Source organism: Pyrus communis, chromosome 5 (assembly GCF_963583255.1).
Source record: "Pyrus communis chromosome 5, drPyrComm1.1, whole genome shotgun sequence".
Classification (NCBI taxonomy): domain Eukaryota; kingdom Viridiplantae; phylum Streptophyta; class Magnoliopsida; order Rosales; family Rosaceae; genus Pyrus; species Pyrus communis.
Window position 1 is genome coordinate 14,599,613 of NC_084807.1, and position 15,600 is coordinate 14,615,212.

The 15,600-nt window shown below is 36.3% G+C and overlaps 1 protein-coding gene across 1 annotated transcript; it reads right to left on the reverse strand.

The window, feature by feature from the left end:
• Nucleotides 1–8,273: 8,273 nt before the first annotated feature.
• On the reverse strand, nucleotides 8,274–13,963 carry LOC137733884 (polygalacturonate 4-alpha-galacturonosyltransferase-like). Its single transcript, XM_068473088.1, has 11 exons — nucleotides 13,842–13,963; nucleotides 13,576–13,731; nucleotides 11,746–11,780; nucleotides 11,584–11,643; nucleotides 11,335–11,463; nucleotides 11,154–11,217; nucleotides 11,030–11,073; nucleotides 10,490–10,824; nucleotides 10,015–10,372; nucleotides 8,911–9,498; nucleotides 8,274–8,740 (listed from the first exon to the last, which is right to left on the reverse strand). Exons 2-11 carry the CDS (start codon nucleotides 13,715–13,717, stop codon nucleotides 8,459–8,461), a joined length of 2,037 nt encoding a protein of 678 aa, XP_068329189.1. The 5' UTR covers nucleotides 13,718–13,731; nucleotides 13,842–13,963; the 3' UTR covers nucleotides 8,274–8,458.
• Between the last annotated feature and the right edge of the window lie 1,637 nt (nucleotides 13,964–15,600).

Consider the following 15,600-nt stretch of genomic DNA (forward strand, 5'->3'; position numbering starts at 1 on the left):
ATGGCGCCCTTCTTTTTTATCTTCTAACGGTCTTCTTACAGGTGAAGACTCCGTGATGCAGGACGCCACAACAGCTACAATAGTAGCTAGGAACCTCCTCACTCCAAAAGATAGTAGGCTGCTGTCAGGACGGTCCGATGAGTTGGCCGTTCAAGAGTCCCTCGCACTTAGTGTTCAGTGTGCGAGTTCTGTGTCCAACATGGGCCAACGCCTGCTTGCCCGCTCCCGTCAGGTGGAATCATTGATGGCAGAGGTGGAAAGTCTTAAGCAAGAGATCCAGCAGCTTAAGTACGAGAATAGAAGTTTGCATGTGCTTGCAAATAACTATTCGTCGGGCATGAAGAGGAAGCTTGATGAGCTGCAAGAATCTGAGGGTCGAATTCACAGTGACCGTCAAAGGCTTGCGGCTTATCTCCAGAGGCACATTTTTCCTGGGTCATCCAGCGCTTGGCCAAGTATTGAGGCCTGGAATGCTCTAGCTCCGATGCCTTCCGCTCCGATGCCTTCCGCTCCGATGCCTCCCGCTTATATGCCTTCCGCTTCTATGCCTTCCGCTCTGACGCCTCGTAGTGGGGCTTCACGTAAACAACCTTTGTGAAGCTCCACCTTTCTCCATGTTTAGTATCTTTTTTTTTTTATTATTATTATGAACATGCTTTGTTTTATTCAATGCATTGGGTTGCCTCCCAAGTAGCGCTTTCTTTTACGTCTTGCAGCCAGACGAAGAACCCAATCACTCCAGGATATGTTCACGAATCGGATGAGAACTCCTAGTCATGAACTAGTACCTAAAACAAGAAACAAAACAAAATTAAGAATCTGGAAAAATAAAAACAAACGAAAATAAAACAATCCAAGGGATTAGCAAAGTTGCTAATCCCCGGCAACGGCGCCAAAATTTGATGCGGTTATTTATACGCACACAAATTAAACCCTCTTTTTATCAATTGTAGTATAAGTATAAGTAGGGATCGTTCTGGACCGGGGATTAGGAGGGATTGTTAATCACTTGGAAACTGACTCAAAAACGTAAAAACAATATAAAACACTAAACTAGACTCAAAGAATGCGAAACTAAACGTTAAAACACTAAGACAGAATGTAAATATGAAATTGATGAAATGGTGTTGAAGTTTTCCTTCTTCGTGCTAGAATATTTTTAGTATAATGGCACAAATAAGGGTGTCGATTCCACAGGGACTAATTGGACCTAAACAACTACTTGTTTTGCAAAAACTCTATAAGAGAAATAAAACTAATCAATTTAGGCAGATTTGTTGTTGTAACTTGAAAGCACAAGAAAATGAAGTAGACACAAATAAATGAATCAACAACTAATGAAATGAGATAGCACAAATAGAGATGTAGCTAGAGATTCGATTTCACCATTGCTAAGCCAAGTCCATGCTTGTTAAGTCAGATTATACTCATCCCTCTACTTATTTCTTGGGTTTGTTTCACTTAGATATGATCAGCCATATGATGTGTGGACTTGATCAAATGTCCCTAATCATGAACCTAATTGTGATGTGCAACTTTGGTTCCTAATCAAGAATATGTAGTGCATAAGAAACTTTCACAAAACCAAACGGAACACTCGGCAGGATGTTTGCAAAACATTCCCTTCATTCATTCACATATCCACCAAGATTATGCATGATGTGTGCTTTAATCTTGGCTAAACAACCTGTGGTTAATTCAAATGATGATCAAGCACTAAAATCAACACACTAAGTCACAATTAAATCGGAGAATGAAACAAGAAATAGATAGATTAAATGAGAATTCTGAGTTAACTACATGGCACTCTTGCAAGGCTACATCGAATCCCTAGAGAGAGATTAGTTACACTTCATGTTTACAAAAGGTTTGACATAAAAATATATAACATGAGTGAACATAGGATTAAGAAGAAAGAACCCTTGAAGCAAAACTGATGTCGAAAGAGGAAGTTCCTCATGGTACAAAACAAAGAGAATCAAAGAAACACCTAAACATTCCAACAACTCAAACTTGAATTGTATGAACGTTTAGGCCCTCTTATCTTCCTCTTCGTCGTAGCACAAGGTCTAAGGGATGTTGTTGGTGTGTTGAATGGATTGGGGAATTATGGAAATGGATGAGGAGTGGTGTTTGGATTATAAGGGAAGATTGGATGTGTTTGTGGTGTGTTGTGTATGAAAATGAGATGTGATTTTTGTGTATGAATGCATGGGTTTTTATAGGGGGAATGGGAGAATATGTGGGTGATTGTTTAAGAGTGAATGTGGTTGTTATGATTGAGAGTGCATGTGGATGTGAATGGTGGTGCAATGATGAAAGAGTAAGTGCATGTGTGTGTGAATGGTGGTGCAATGATGAAAGAATAAGTGCATGTGTGTGTGAATGGTGGTAGCTAGGGTGAATTATGATGAATGCATGTGGAATAAAGATGGAGAAGGTGGTGTAATGATGAAGGAGTAAGTGCATGTGTGTGTGAATGGTGGTGCAATGATGAAAGAGTAAGTGCATGTGTGTGTGAATGGTGTTTCTTGATGGTTTTGGGGTTGTGATGCATGTGAATGCATGTGGCTAAGGGTTGTTGATTGGGCTAGAGGCTTTGCATGGCTCAAAGGATTGTTTGATTGGGCTAGGCCCTTTGTTTTATGTCCAAAGTGCATACAAGGCTTTCAAATTCGTCCAACACTTTGGCTCCAAGCATATGCTATCCATTCCAAGCCCAATTTTGCTCCAAAATGCTCCAAAATGCATCTTTTTGCTTCCTTAGCCATATGAACCTAAAAACACACGAAAATGGCTTAAACTACTAAAACAATTATGAATTAACAACATAGATGCACGAAAACAAGCTAAGTAAGTCGCCTAAATATGCTCCTATCAATTAACATCAGATTTTCCTAAATTCATTGAATTGGACTCAACGACGCAATCAAATTATTCTTATCAAGTTCCCTATATGAATTGCTTGATAAAGATATATATCAAAGATCATTAAGTTCTATGAAAATCATAAGCATTGACGTGACATTCGTAACTATGAAAAGCATGATACTCCTGCCAGGAATTTACTTAACACAATCATGACTAGTGATTTCCACTACTTACAAATATAAGTTCATAACTATTAGGTGAAATTCCCTTATATTTTAGCATCAAATTCATGCATGCAAACTAAGTAGGCCTCCTTAATCAACATACAATAATAAGTTATCAATCAAACAGATAAGTAAATTGCATTCACGATTTATGAAACAATAACTGGATGTAATCAATTCATATCACACATATGTTCATGGCTTTGAATTCACCTCTAGCTAAAACGAAATTAGTTCCACATGTCTATCATAACTGAAAACCAAATTAAAACAAACATTGAACTAAAACTAAGGATAGAATACACCTAGAAACGCTCCAGCAATCCAAAGGCCTTGGATGGCAGGCACGGCTCCAAGCTCTCCTTCCTTGCAAGCTGCAGCACCATGTGTTTATACTCTATATTTTTCTCTCTAAAACTCTCTATGAGTTATGCAGTAAAGGTGTGCATTTATAGGGCAAATACACGGCATTGTTTGTGGAGGAAAAGGATTAGTTCTTAGCATTGTTTTAGGACTCCTAGAAATCAGATAAGAGGTGGTTTAATATGATAAGGAATCCCCTTTGCAACTGGAGATAAGGTTGGATAAAGATAAGATAAACTGGATAAGATAGGATAGGATTGGATAAAGTCTCCTTGTTTTCAGCTGATTCTTGTCTTCCAAGCCTTAATTTAATTCTTCCAGATTTGTAGCATATTTTTAGCATCATTTGTCACCAAAAACGTCCATCCATTATGCTCCATACACATGTTATCCAATCCAAGTCCAAAACTGCTCCAAAACGCTTCATTTAGCCCTTTATTGTCATTTTCACCAATTGGACCTACAATAATACGAAAATAAACTAAATCACTATAATAAATAGAAACTAACTCACTAAATGTAAAAAAACAAGCTAACAAAGTCGCATAAATATGCTCCTATAAAAAAATAGAAAACAGTTCATGAGCAATCAAAATATTGTCTTGTATTGATCTGCCAGGTGCCAAAACACCTTGGTTTTTGTAAATACAAAGGTCCAAGAGAGGTTTTAACCTTTTGCAAAGAACCTTAGTTATTATTTTATAACTGACATTACAAAGACAAAAAGGTCTAAAATTACTAAAAGCTTCTGCAACTTCCACTTTAGGAAAGAGAGCTATATTTGTATGATTTATCAATCTCAAACTAGACTTGTCCAAAAATAAATAAATCTCATTCTAGAGTTGTTTTCAAAGAAATCCTTGACTAGGTTAAAAACTAACTCCTTAACTATTTCCCAACAGCCTTTGTAAAAGCTAGCATGTGGCCAGGACCAGGAGCTTTCAAAGCTCCAATACTATTAACAACATCCCAAACTTCCTCACCATTCAAAGCTCCAATACTATTAACAACATCTCAAACTTCCTCACCAATCACTTGCTTAAGTAACATAGTATTAAGCCCCTCCTCACAATACCACCACAAACCTAGCCTTAACAATTTCATGTCTCTTCCTTCTTATTGTAGTACTAGTTCCAAAAAAACTTAGGATTTTTATCCACCAAATGTAACCAATTAGCTCTAGCTTTTTGAGCCCACGTCACTTCCTCCACTCTTAAAACCTGAGACAACTCATCTCTAATCTTTATTTCCTCTTCAAGATCTACATTGTTGTTTACCGTTCTTTAACTCGCTAAGCTCGTTTAATAATTATTTTTGCGCTCTTTATTATTGCCAAAGGTTGATTTGTTCCAACCCATGACCAAATACTTAAAGTTCCAAGAAGACTTCACAAAATCTTTAAAATTTGGATGTGGAAGCCCCATTGTTCCAAACTTAAAGGAAACAGTACCCTTACTCTTCTTTAAGCCATCAGAAGCCAAAAAAAGAGGGCCACGGGCTGACCAAAAAATTGGGTAGTTGTGTAAGCAGTAATCAGAATGATCATATAGCCACCAACAGTTTGCTACAACTCTATCAAGTCTTTCATAAATCAATGTACTATCAGTGTCTGTTTGAACGTTTGAACATTTGAACATTTGCACTAGGCGCTAGTCGGGCGATGGATTAGGACCAGTGCCTAGGCGGCCAAGCGGGGGGCCTAGGCAGATTTAGGTAAATTTATTATATATCGTATAAATAAGTGTCTGCTTATACTTAAACACACCTAATTGCACTAGGATACATTAATTGCAAAATAGAATGACATACAGATTATAAAGTATTAGACCATAATACAAAATGAAAGTTATCTACTTTTTATTTAATTGAGAGTCATGGGCTAGGCAAGCGCCTAAGCAGGTTTAGGTGCCCTTTCTTAATTTTTCAAATGCCTAGAGATGAATCGGGGCGATCACCCACCTAGCGCCTAGGCAGTGGTTAGCAGTGAGGTTCTTACAATTCTCCAACAATCTTGGTGGAGTACATAAATCACATGATTCATCAAATTGATCTTGCATTTGCTGTGGAAAATCTACTCAAAAAATTGATCTGAAATCTAAATCAATCCGAGCATGTGCCAAGCAATACAATATCTTCCACTACCATAATTCATAGGCCTACATCATGCCCATTTGCAATTGCATATCTTCCACATACTTGCTTGGCTTAAAGATTTTAGAATCCTTGGAGGTTTTAGGTTCGACTCGTTCATAAATGGAAAATTTAATATTAAATTATTATCATTGAGTCATTTTGTGGCTTGACAAAACTTTCTACCCCCAATATTGTTTTATTAGGAAAGAAAAAGAAAAAGAAAATATTTTAACTAGGTTCACATCCTTCTTTTTGTTACTCCATTAATTAAAATCCTATTCATTTTCAATTTTTGATCAAGGTCATTGGGTATTAATAACATCATTAATTATTTGAATAATAAAATATTTTTATTTTTAAATATATTCCTTTAGTGTTAAAAATGTTACAATTAGTATATTTATGTTTATTGCTAAATTTTTTATCATATATTTTTATTTTTAGTTTGTACCTATTTTTAATTTGTAAATATTTTTTAATTTGTACCAATTTTCTTTTCATTTTTAATTTGTACCCATATATTAGTTTCTTTTTGTGCCCATATTTTTTAAAGTTTTATTTGTGTTTGTGTGACATCCCACATCGCCCAGAAGAGTGATCCTTATATGTATATTCTCATCCTTACCTAGCACGAGGCCTTTTGGGAGCTTACTGGCTTTGGGTTCCATGGGAACTCCGAAGTTAAGCGAGTAGCGCACAAGAGCACTCCCAGGATGGGTGACCCATCGGGAAGTTCTCGTGTGAGTTCCCAGAAACAAAACCGTGAGGGCATGGTCGGTGCCCAAAGCGGACAATATCGTGCTACGGTGGTGGACAGTTTGTATCCATGTGTGTATCATCACGTGACATTGTATATTTAATTAATGATAGAAAAATTACATATGGTATATTTATGTTTTATGCCTAAACTTTGTATCATATATTTATATTTTTAGTTTGTACCCACTTTTAGTTTGCAACATTTTTTTTAATTTGTAGTATTTTCTTTTTAGTTTTATTTTGTAGCCATGTATTAATTTCTTTTAGAGCCTATATTTTTAAAAATTCATTTGTACTCATAATTTTTAATCGTTTATATGTACCCTAATTTATTTATAATGTACCCATTCTTCTTTATTAATGTACCACTTAGTTATATGTGAAATGTACCAATTTTTTTGTAAAATGTACCAATTTTTTTAACACTATGGATACATTCTTTTGCCATTTATTATTTCTTATTTTTACATAGTTTTTATCCATTTATTCAATCAAAATGTTTAAATTTTTTTATTGTAACCGTTTCTAATAGTATTATAATGAGAAATTTTAAATTTATAGGATTATAAATCTCATAAAATATCAAATAATTAATGTCAAAACTATAAAAATATAAATATTAATAGTAATATAATAAGGTGTACAAAGTCAATGAACCTTGACCAAACCTTGAATACTATTAATGTTTTAATCAAAGAATGTTAAGGATTAGGGACCGCATTCAAATTATCCCATATTTTAAACTCCGAAGCAGATGACCAATGACAGCTTATCCGTGTTTAGGAATGCAATCCAATCGTCTATCAGAACATGAATACTGCTTAGTGCTGACTGAGAAAGTTCCAACTATTGAGATGTTAAAACTCGTTGCACTAAATAGTAACATTAATGATATTCAAACTTTCTCAAAGGCAAGTTTAGATACAAATTGATGCCCAATGCCACATTTTTTTCATTAGTGTTATAATAAAAGAATTAACTTGGCTCCTTAACAGATGAGAAGTTTCTCCTCAATTCACTACATGGTCGATTTAAGCAACTTCATGCTTATAATCAGAACCGTGCATATTATAAATCACTTTGTAAAGATCATCCTTACAAAATCAATAAATATTAGATTATATAGTCATCGAATTGTATAAAAAGCAGATGAACGAATTCGGTAAAAGCATTACAAACTATCTATCTATTTTCATTATCTTGGCTTAGCCCTAGTAATGAAATTCCAACTTTCCTTAGCCACCTGGCGATCAATGAATGCATGATCACTTACTTTTGATTTGATATCAAGGGTGTAGATTGAAAAATTGTATTTTGAATGTTTTAATCTCGACTCTTAAAACCATATCACTAACATTTTCCCTTATGCAAGCGATATTAATAAACAGAAGAGTCGAACCTAGAACCTTATGTACCAGAATAGATGTTCTTAATCACGTCAGCTATAAGTTCAGCCAACTTTTCTTTCCAAACAAGATAGCTACTGCAGAATCATAAATAGCGTAATACAAAGGGATAGCCCAACACACAAGAAAGAAACGGTCACTAACATCCTACCAACTACTCTTTTGCTAAAGATACAAAGCAAATTACAAACCAAGATGCGGTTTTCAACCAATTTTCCTCAACAAGTTACATGTCCGGAATTTCTAAAACACCAAAATTGTAAGTAAAACAAACGAATAGCCATCAGGGCATTTCTCACATGCATTGCATCAAGAAAGAGGGCATCTAAGCATAATATATCATATCCCTTACACATTACACTACCTACGCGAGAATGTTGTTCAAAGAATACAGCATCTTAGAAATTTAATTCTAATCACTTCCCGACATCTTAGCTCTGAAGCAAATAAGGTGTTTAGTTATACAGGTCATCACGGTAAATAACTTGTTGCTACCTTTGTTACGATGGGTGAGGAATGATGGAACAAAATTGAATGAATTACAAAGAAGAATAAACAATGTGGATTATGGTAACAAGAAAATAGCGAATACCTCTGCCCGACGAACCATACATAACCTAAGTGGCTTGTCAGATGAAGATACCAAGGAACAAGAGAGAGATTGAGAGAAACTTTCCAGTATTTACATAAATCCCCATTTTATCAGGTTCTTTGACTTAGCTTGCAGCTGCGAAGATAGGGATGATCAAACTTAATGTACTTGGTCCAATATCCTCGATACTTTGTCATCGCCAACTCCAGCCATGGTTTCATGTTGCCATTATAATGTACAACAGCCGCGTTGTCAATCTCAACTCGATCAAGACTTGGGTTGTAACCTAAACCAAGTACATGCCATGACTTCTGTAGTGGATGTGTCAGCCCATAAAATGTAATTAGCCCCGGAGGTAATGTTCCAAGTTTCCAAAGTGTCCTGTCTTCATTCTAAGACCCAAAAAAAAAAAGGAAAACAATTATATCAGACGGCAATTTTCATAGGAAGGAAAAAAGCAAGTGCCAAGAGTGATGGCCTTGTGGCTGAGCTCATACACAAATCTATGCAAAAGAACAGAACATGCAGCACCAATGAAATACGTAAGATTCCTGACACTCACCATGTTCTGCCACTTGTGATAGATACCGGTAATATCTTTCTTCTTCCACTCCTTAAGATCAAACATGTTCATCCCATAAGCCCATCCACATGCGTTTGGATCAAAGTTTCTTGCAATATGAGGATTTGAGAAATTTAGGTACTTGTCAAACCGGTGGAAGCTCTCACCACAGGTTTCTACTGCACCATTTACTTTTCCATGTAGATCAACTGCCCACAATCCAGTTAAGTCTTTCTGGACAACAATGTCATCATCAAGAAACAAGATCTTATCCAACTTGGGATAAACCTGTGGAAGATAGAACCTCAAATGATTAAGCATCGAGAGATACTTAGGGTTCCTGTACTTCAGATTAGAAGCACCAGATGAGAGAGTGGTAGTATGGTCGGCCTTGAAATAATAGTTTTTCATTGCAGCAGACTCAAGCTGGCGCAGAACCGGGCTGTACGATGAGTTTAGCCACTTAAACTCGTCAACATTTTCAACATGAATAGTGGCTTTTCCAGGAGGATTCAATAAAAACCACATGTTCATGGCTCCAAAGTTAAGCTTATCGGTAACAAGATGGAATACGTGTTTTGACGGATCCTGCAATCACCAAGAAACACACATTAGTTAAACAAGAAACCTGCATCTGACTTCAGTAACAGACATTACGAAGGACTACAGATGGGATATATGTCAAATAGGACACGGTCAACTTTCAAATATTGTTATTTATTTTTTTGTTTGTTAACTAACTTTCAACTTCCTTATGAATGAGGTACCTGAAAGAGGCAGTCCAGTTAGAAAAGATAAACATAGCAAGCTTATGATCAAACATCTTCTAATCATTTCATCTGATTGCCACACCTAGAATATTAAAGAAGCAGGTTATACGGATAATAATTAGCATTTGTACCTTAAGTAAACCAGTTGATGAAATCTTTTATTATTAAGCCTCATATACCAGAAATGACACCTCATAGAATTTGAGATGCTTTGGACTTTGACATTCCTAAACAGAGTCACCTTGGCGTTTGTGACAGTTTTTCAGTTCCTTTGGAAACAGACACAAAGATACGCACAATGAAACTACCAGCATAGAATAACAGTTCAGCTCACCTTGGCATTTATGACAGTAGAGTTGACGACGACTGATGCAGCCAAGACATTGTCCGAGAAGAGAGCATAATGATAAAGATTTGGATTTTCCAAGTTCTCACTTCTAGGGAACTTTCTCTTCTCAAGGGGGAGGAGGTAATAATCTATGGTTAGGCGCATAGATAAGCAGTGGATTCCATTTGGGATGGTCTTGGCAGCTAACTGACTAAGAAATGTGCTCTGCTTTTTCAAGCTCCGAACTTGTTCATCTGCAGTCTGAAGCATTGCTCTCAGCTTCCCAGTGACCAGGTTGCAATCATACAGTTGCTCTCTTGCTTTTGAAAGAACTTGGCCCATAGCTTTTATTTTCTCCAGTGCACTACAAGCAATTCAGGTGTGGAATAAGTAACTGTCATAATTACCAGTACAGATCAAAGGAAGAGGTGGTAATATTTACTATGTGCTCAAAAACATTACACGCCCATAATCGCATTACCTTTGAGATAAATCCGCATCAGCAGTTGCCTCTCCCACTGCACGCTGGGATTCTTTGAGTCGAGTTTGTAGTTGTTGGAACAGATCAGGCTTGTTCTTCATCTTTGCAATACTCAAGTAGACCCTTGCCATTATGATTTGGTCCCGTATCAAGCGCACAGTTGAATCAGAGTTCTCGTTCTCATTTTCTTTCCTCCAAATACTGTATTTTCCTAGAACTGCAGAATCAACTGATTTGGACCGCTCAATGGCTGCAGTTTCAAGCCTTACAACTGATTCATCATCCCGTTGTATCAACTCATTTGCACGCTTTTCACGTCTCTTCTCTCTTAGTTGCTGCAGAAGTGTTTATAAAAGAAAATATTAGAACATCAAAAAAAATGATAAACAGTTACAGAACTAATAAAACTTAGGTAGACAGAACCATGATTTAAGTTTATTTCATTTTGATTCTATGACTTGGAAAAAGGGAAATAAACAATTAAAGTCAAGAAACATATGACCGTGGCAAAAATATAGCACAATGAAGTATGATCATTACCCTTCTGGCTAGTTTTGCAGGATCAAGAGGTTGAGCATGATCATCTGCAAATGATACAAAGTCAAAAAAGCAAGTAGAAATGTATTACAGACAAAAGAAAGTACTACTAGAAAGTTATTACCACCTGAAGAATCATCCACCTTAACCCTAGGTGTCTCTTGTCTGGCATCTACAGCAGTCAAATTTATCTTCACAGGCAAATCAAAACACAAAGAATCAGCAGCGACAAACAATGATAACTTTGCAGCAGAGAACAAAAGATATCAAGAATGAAAAAATTCAAGAAGCATACAAGGCTTACTGACCTGAGAATCTGTAACAACTGAATTATTTGCTCCAATGACCTTCCATGAAGCCGACAAATTGTTTTTCCTAAAGAAATCAAGGCTCAAAGGCCCCATGTCATTTGTGCTGGCTGAAATTACATCAATGACCTGATATGTTGATCCAATCAGTGTGCTTGTTGGCAACAAAAGTCAACATAACAGAAAAACCGCTGCCACTTATAGGAATTACATGTGGATAACTCATAGATTCATTAAAGTTGCACTTGCCTCTTTTGAGAAAAGTGATTTGACATGTTGCAGTGCCAGCCTTTGTCTCCAATCCAGATTCTGCACCAGCTTCTTGTTCTCAAAACGTATTTTGTTTTCCAAAACAAACTATTATACACTACATAAGATATCCAGCTGAATCGATGAAAGTATGAAAAATACCTTTTCACCAGGACTAGATGTGATGTCACCATGATCTGCAAAATTTGCAATAAAAAAACAGTTATACTACAGCTGGTAAACACAAGTGTTTCATACCCATATTCAAATCAGAAAGTAACGAACAAACCTGGGCCATAAAAAGCAGCAATTGGCAAAATCATTTTTTCTTTTAGGTTTTGACATTAGTAAAAGTTTCAAGATTCCAACAGGAGTTGACCCAAGTGTACAAGTAAACAAGCTATCAACAGACATCTTTCCCATAGGATTTTTATTGGATCATAAGCCCCTGTGGGTTGATCAATAAGGTATAAAATAACCAAGTTCACGCAAACTCTGATAAACTACTTCATATCAATCGATTGAAGAATTTAGAAAACAAATATATCTGAGGCAATGATGGGAAGCATCACAAAACATGAGCAATGTGTTGTAAGACTTGTGACAGAGAGGGATATATAGCTCTCTTCTTAGACACTCGTATAGGTTATAAGATTCACAAGTAATTTTCAAGATTTATGTCCTCTGAATTCTTGTCAGTCTATTTATCAAGAGACAATAACTCCAAAGGACAGCCCAGTGGCACTTCTTCCATTTTACCACTTCCAAAAAAACTTCACAATTAATAGAATATTATGTTCATCAAGATGTAGTCTTAACAAACTAATTACTTCACAAACTGAACCGTATGAGCAACAAAAGATAAAATCTTTCATTATCTACTTTTTTCTGAGAAAAATAAATATATTCTTGTCTATGTAGGGCGTCTGTTCGCTATTTCTTCTATGCATGTAACAGAAGCACATAAAGTCTCAAAATGCTATTTCGTTTTCCAATATCCAAGAACAAACAGTCTAATACAAATTGATGTTAAGGAAGAGGCTTTTTTTCTTTTTTCTTTTTCTTTTTTTTTTTTTTTTTTTTTTTTTCTGTCAAGGGAAGAGGTTTTGTTAAAGTTGCATAAATACCAAACAAGACATATGAATATTAAGCATTCTGTGATCACGCTTCCAAGTATGTGACTCAACTATCATAGCCTCTTGTAAAGCTAAAGATAAAGTATATTAGTCCGCCAGTCAGCGTAAAACAGACATTGTAAAGTTATCATTTGCTGAACTGAAAATGGTATCCATCACACAATGCTCATCTTCTTTATTACATAATATGTGGTAGACCCTTACAATGCATTTTGAATCCAGATGTCAGCATCATGAAAAGAAAAAACTCAGCAATTCTTTGAATAGTAAGCCAGACTGGTATACGGCCAGTATACAGTACACGGTGTGACCATAACTGTTGTATAAAAATTGTATATTTTCATTTTTCATTGAAGGGATGATACTAATAAGCACAATGATTATAAATCCTAAGCAAGTTAAATCTATCACCATAATATGCTTAAAACTTGGTGGCCGAGGTACCAAAAAGCACAAGGAGCAACATGAAGCATTAGATTCAACAACAAAAATACTTGATAAGTCTGAAACAAATGCAGCATTCTTCTTGACTCAAAAAGTACCAGCATCACTACACGAACACTTGGAAAGTGAAGCAACAATCTTGTTTTTCGAAGTGGAAATTGCCCCAATATGGCATCGATTTAACTGTTTTCTGATTTTTCTGAAGCAACGAAAACAGCAATTGCAAGCAAGAGAGGTAAATTATACTAAATTGGAAAGCCGAAAAGGATCTAATTGAGATCTGAATTCTAATGCAAACCTAAACTTTAATTGCACAGAATTAGTTACATACGCATACATATAATATTACACACACATACATTTTCAACAGAAATGGAAATAATAAATTAATTGAGAGGAATTGAGCACTGACCGGAGATGTGGAGGCCACGGCCGACGAAGAAAATCAAGGGGACAAGAAGCGCAAAGAAAATAAGAATCGCAAGAGGGAATCGAGATCCAGAGGCTCGGTTCCTGTGGGCGCCCGCATTCGATGGCCCCCGCTTCGACGCCATTGCCGATCAATCACCTAAAGTTGATCAAACCAACAGAAAAAGTCAGACTTCCAGAATCCATAGATAAGAGAGAGAGAGAGAGAGAGAGAGAGAGAGAGAGAGAGAGAAGGGGGGGGGGATTTACAGAGGGGATCTTGCTGAATTGGAGACGATATGAACCGAAGCTAGAGCCGAAAGCGAGGGAAAGAATCGGAATCCATGGATGGGGAAGGAGTGTGACTGGCAAAACACAGCGATTTTTTATTTGGATAGACTGCCAATTCCTCATGAACTATCACTTCAACTTTCCATTTCCCTTGAACTTTTTAATTAGAAAATTAATCACTTAAACTATTTTTTTGGCCCATTTTTTATCCAAATAACGTTAACTCTTATTACGTGCACATCACGTAACTCTCATACGTGGACAAAAACATCACTTTACTAGATCTTTAGACACAAAAGCTATAAAATCACATATATTTGCATAGGTTTATATTTTAGAAATCTAAGGTTTTTAATTATTTTAAAGAATGAAGCGATCGAACTATCTAGACTTGTTATGCACATGCTTTCATTTAACATAAATTAGGATGGAATGAATGAAAAATTAACAGCAAGGGTAAATCACCCAAAAAAATTAGTTTAACTCCTTAATTTTCCAATTAAAATGTAGTATCCCACATCGCCCATGAGGGCGTGGTCTTTGGGCCTTATATATCCATGCCCAGAGCTTTAACTTTGAGGAGGCCTTTTGGGGCTACGGCCTGCAAAAACAAAACCGTGCGGTAGCTGGGTGGCTGTGACATAGTCCAGGCCCAGAATGCCAAAGCGGACAATATCCGAGAGGTTGGAGTCTGAGATGTGACAATTTGGTATCAGAGCCAGACTCATGGTCGTGGTGTGCCGACGGGGACGTCGGGCTCCCTAAGGGGGGTGGATTGTAGTATCCCACATCGCCCGTGAGGGCGTGGTCTTTGGGCCTTATATATCCATGCCCAGAGCTTTAACTTTGAGGAGGCCTTTTGGGGCTACGACCTGCAAAAACAAAACCGTGCGGTAGCTGGGTGGCTGTGACATAGTCCAGGCCCAGAATGCCAAAGCGGACAATATCCGAGAGGTTGGAGTCTGGGATGTGACATAAAAAGTTCAGGGAGGAAATCAAAAGTTAGGTGATAGTTCAGGGGCATATCAGTGGTTTACTTTTTATATTTTTTTCATTTATTTATTTTTTTTAATTTATAGTTTTGGTTTTTTGGGAGTGTTTTGCTTTTTCTCAACATTTTCTTTGCCTCAATTACTCAGATGCTTTATTTTGTTTAATAATGGAATTTAAGTACTAGGACCATCGCTATCGCTAGCTGTAATTGTGGCTTAAAGAAGAAAAAATAAAATAAAAATAAGAAATTACAACTACACGCATTTTTATCTTTAAACAGTTTTGTTAATTTTTTATCATCAAATTAAATTGAATCAAACGAAACGCAAAACAATATTAAATAATATGTAAAAGTATTGCTCTAAAAATCTTCACCTAAGGCCGCTCTCAAATTCGAATTCAGATTAGCCACAAGAAAATTAGTCCTCGCACCTGAACCCGTACTTTAAATCACTAAAAGCATCTTACTGAACTAATTAATACATTCAAGTATTAACTAGCAATTACATGCACAGAGTTTATTTATTTATTTACTTTTTCTTTCTTGATGATCTTTTTTAGAGAAAAGAATTGGTATAAAATGAGGAATCATGGAACCAAAAGAATTGACTTGGACAAACAGGAATTATAAATTCCCTGTAGAGTTTACGGAGGAGATGCATCAAGTAACAAAATTGAGTTGGACGAGATTCTGAAAGTCGGAATAGAAGACATAACTCTTTCGTGCATATGCATAAGCCCGGAG

What these genes read in the sequence shown, in the direction of transcription:
- LOC137733884 (XM_068473088.1), bottom strand. Translation starts at nt 13,717, where the DNA reads ATGGCGTCGAAGCGGGGGCCATCGAATGCGGGCGCCCACAGGAACCGA. An exon ending in CCGTGGCCTCCACATCTCCG is followed by an intron (nt 11,781 to 13,575) that starts GTCAGTGCTCAA and finishes CAAATTTTGCAG; the next exon opens with ATCATGGTGACATCACATCT. An exon ending in AATCACTTTTCTCAAAAGAG is followed by an intron (nt 11,464 to 11,583) that starts GCAAGTGCAACT and finishes TCAACATATCAG; the next exon opens with GTCATTGATGTAATTTCAGC.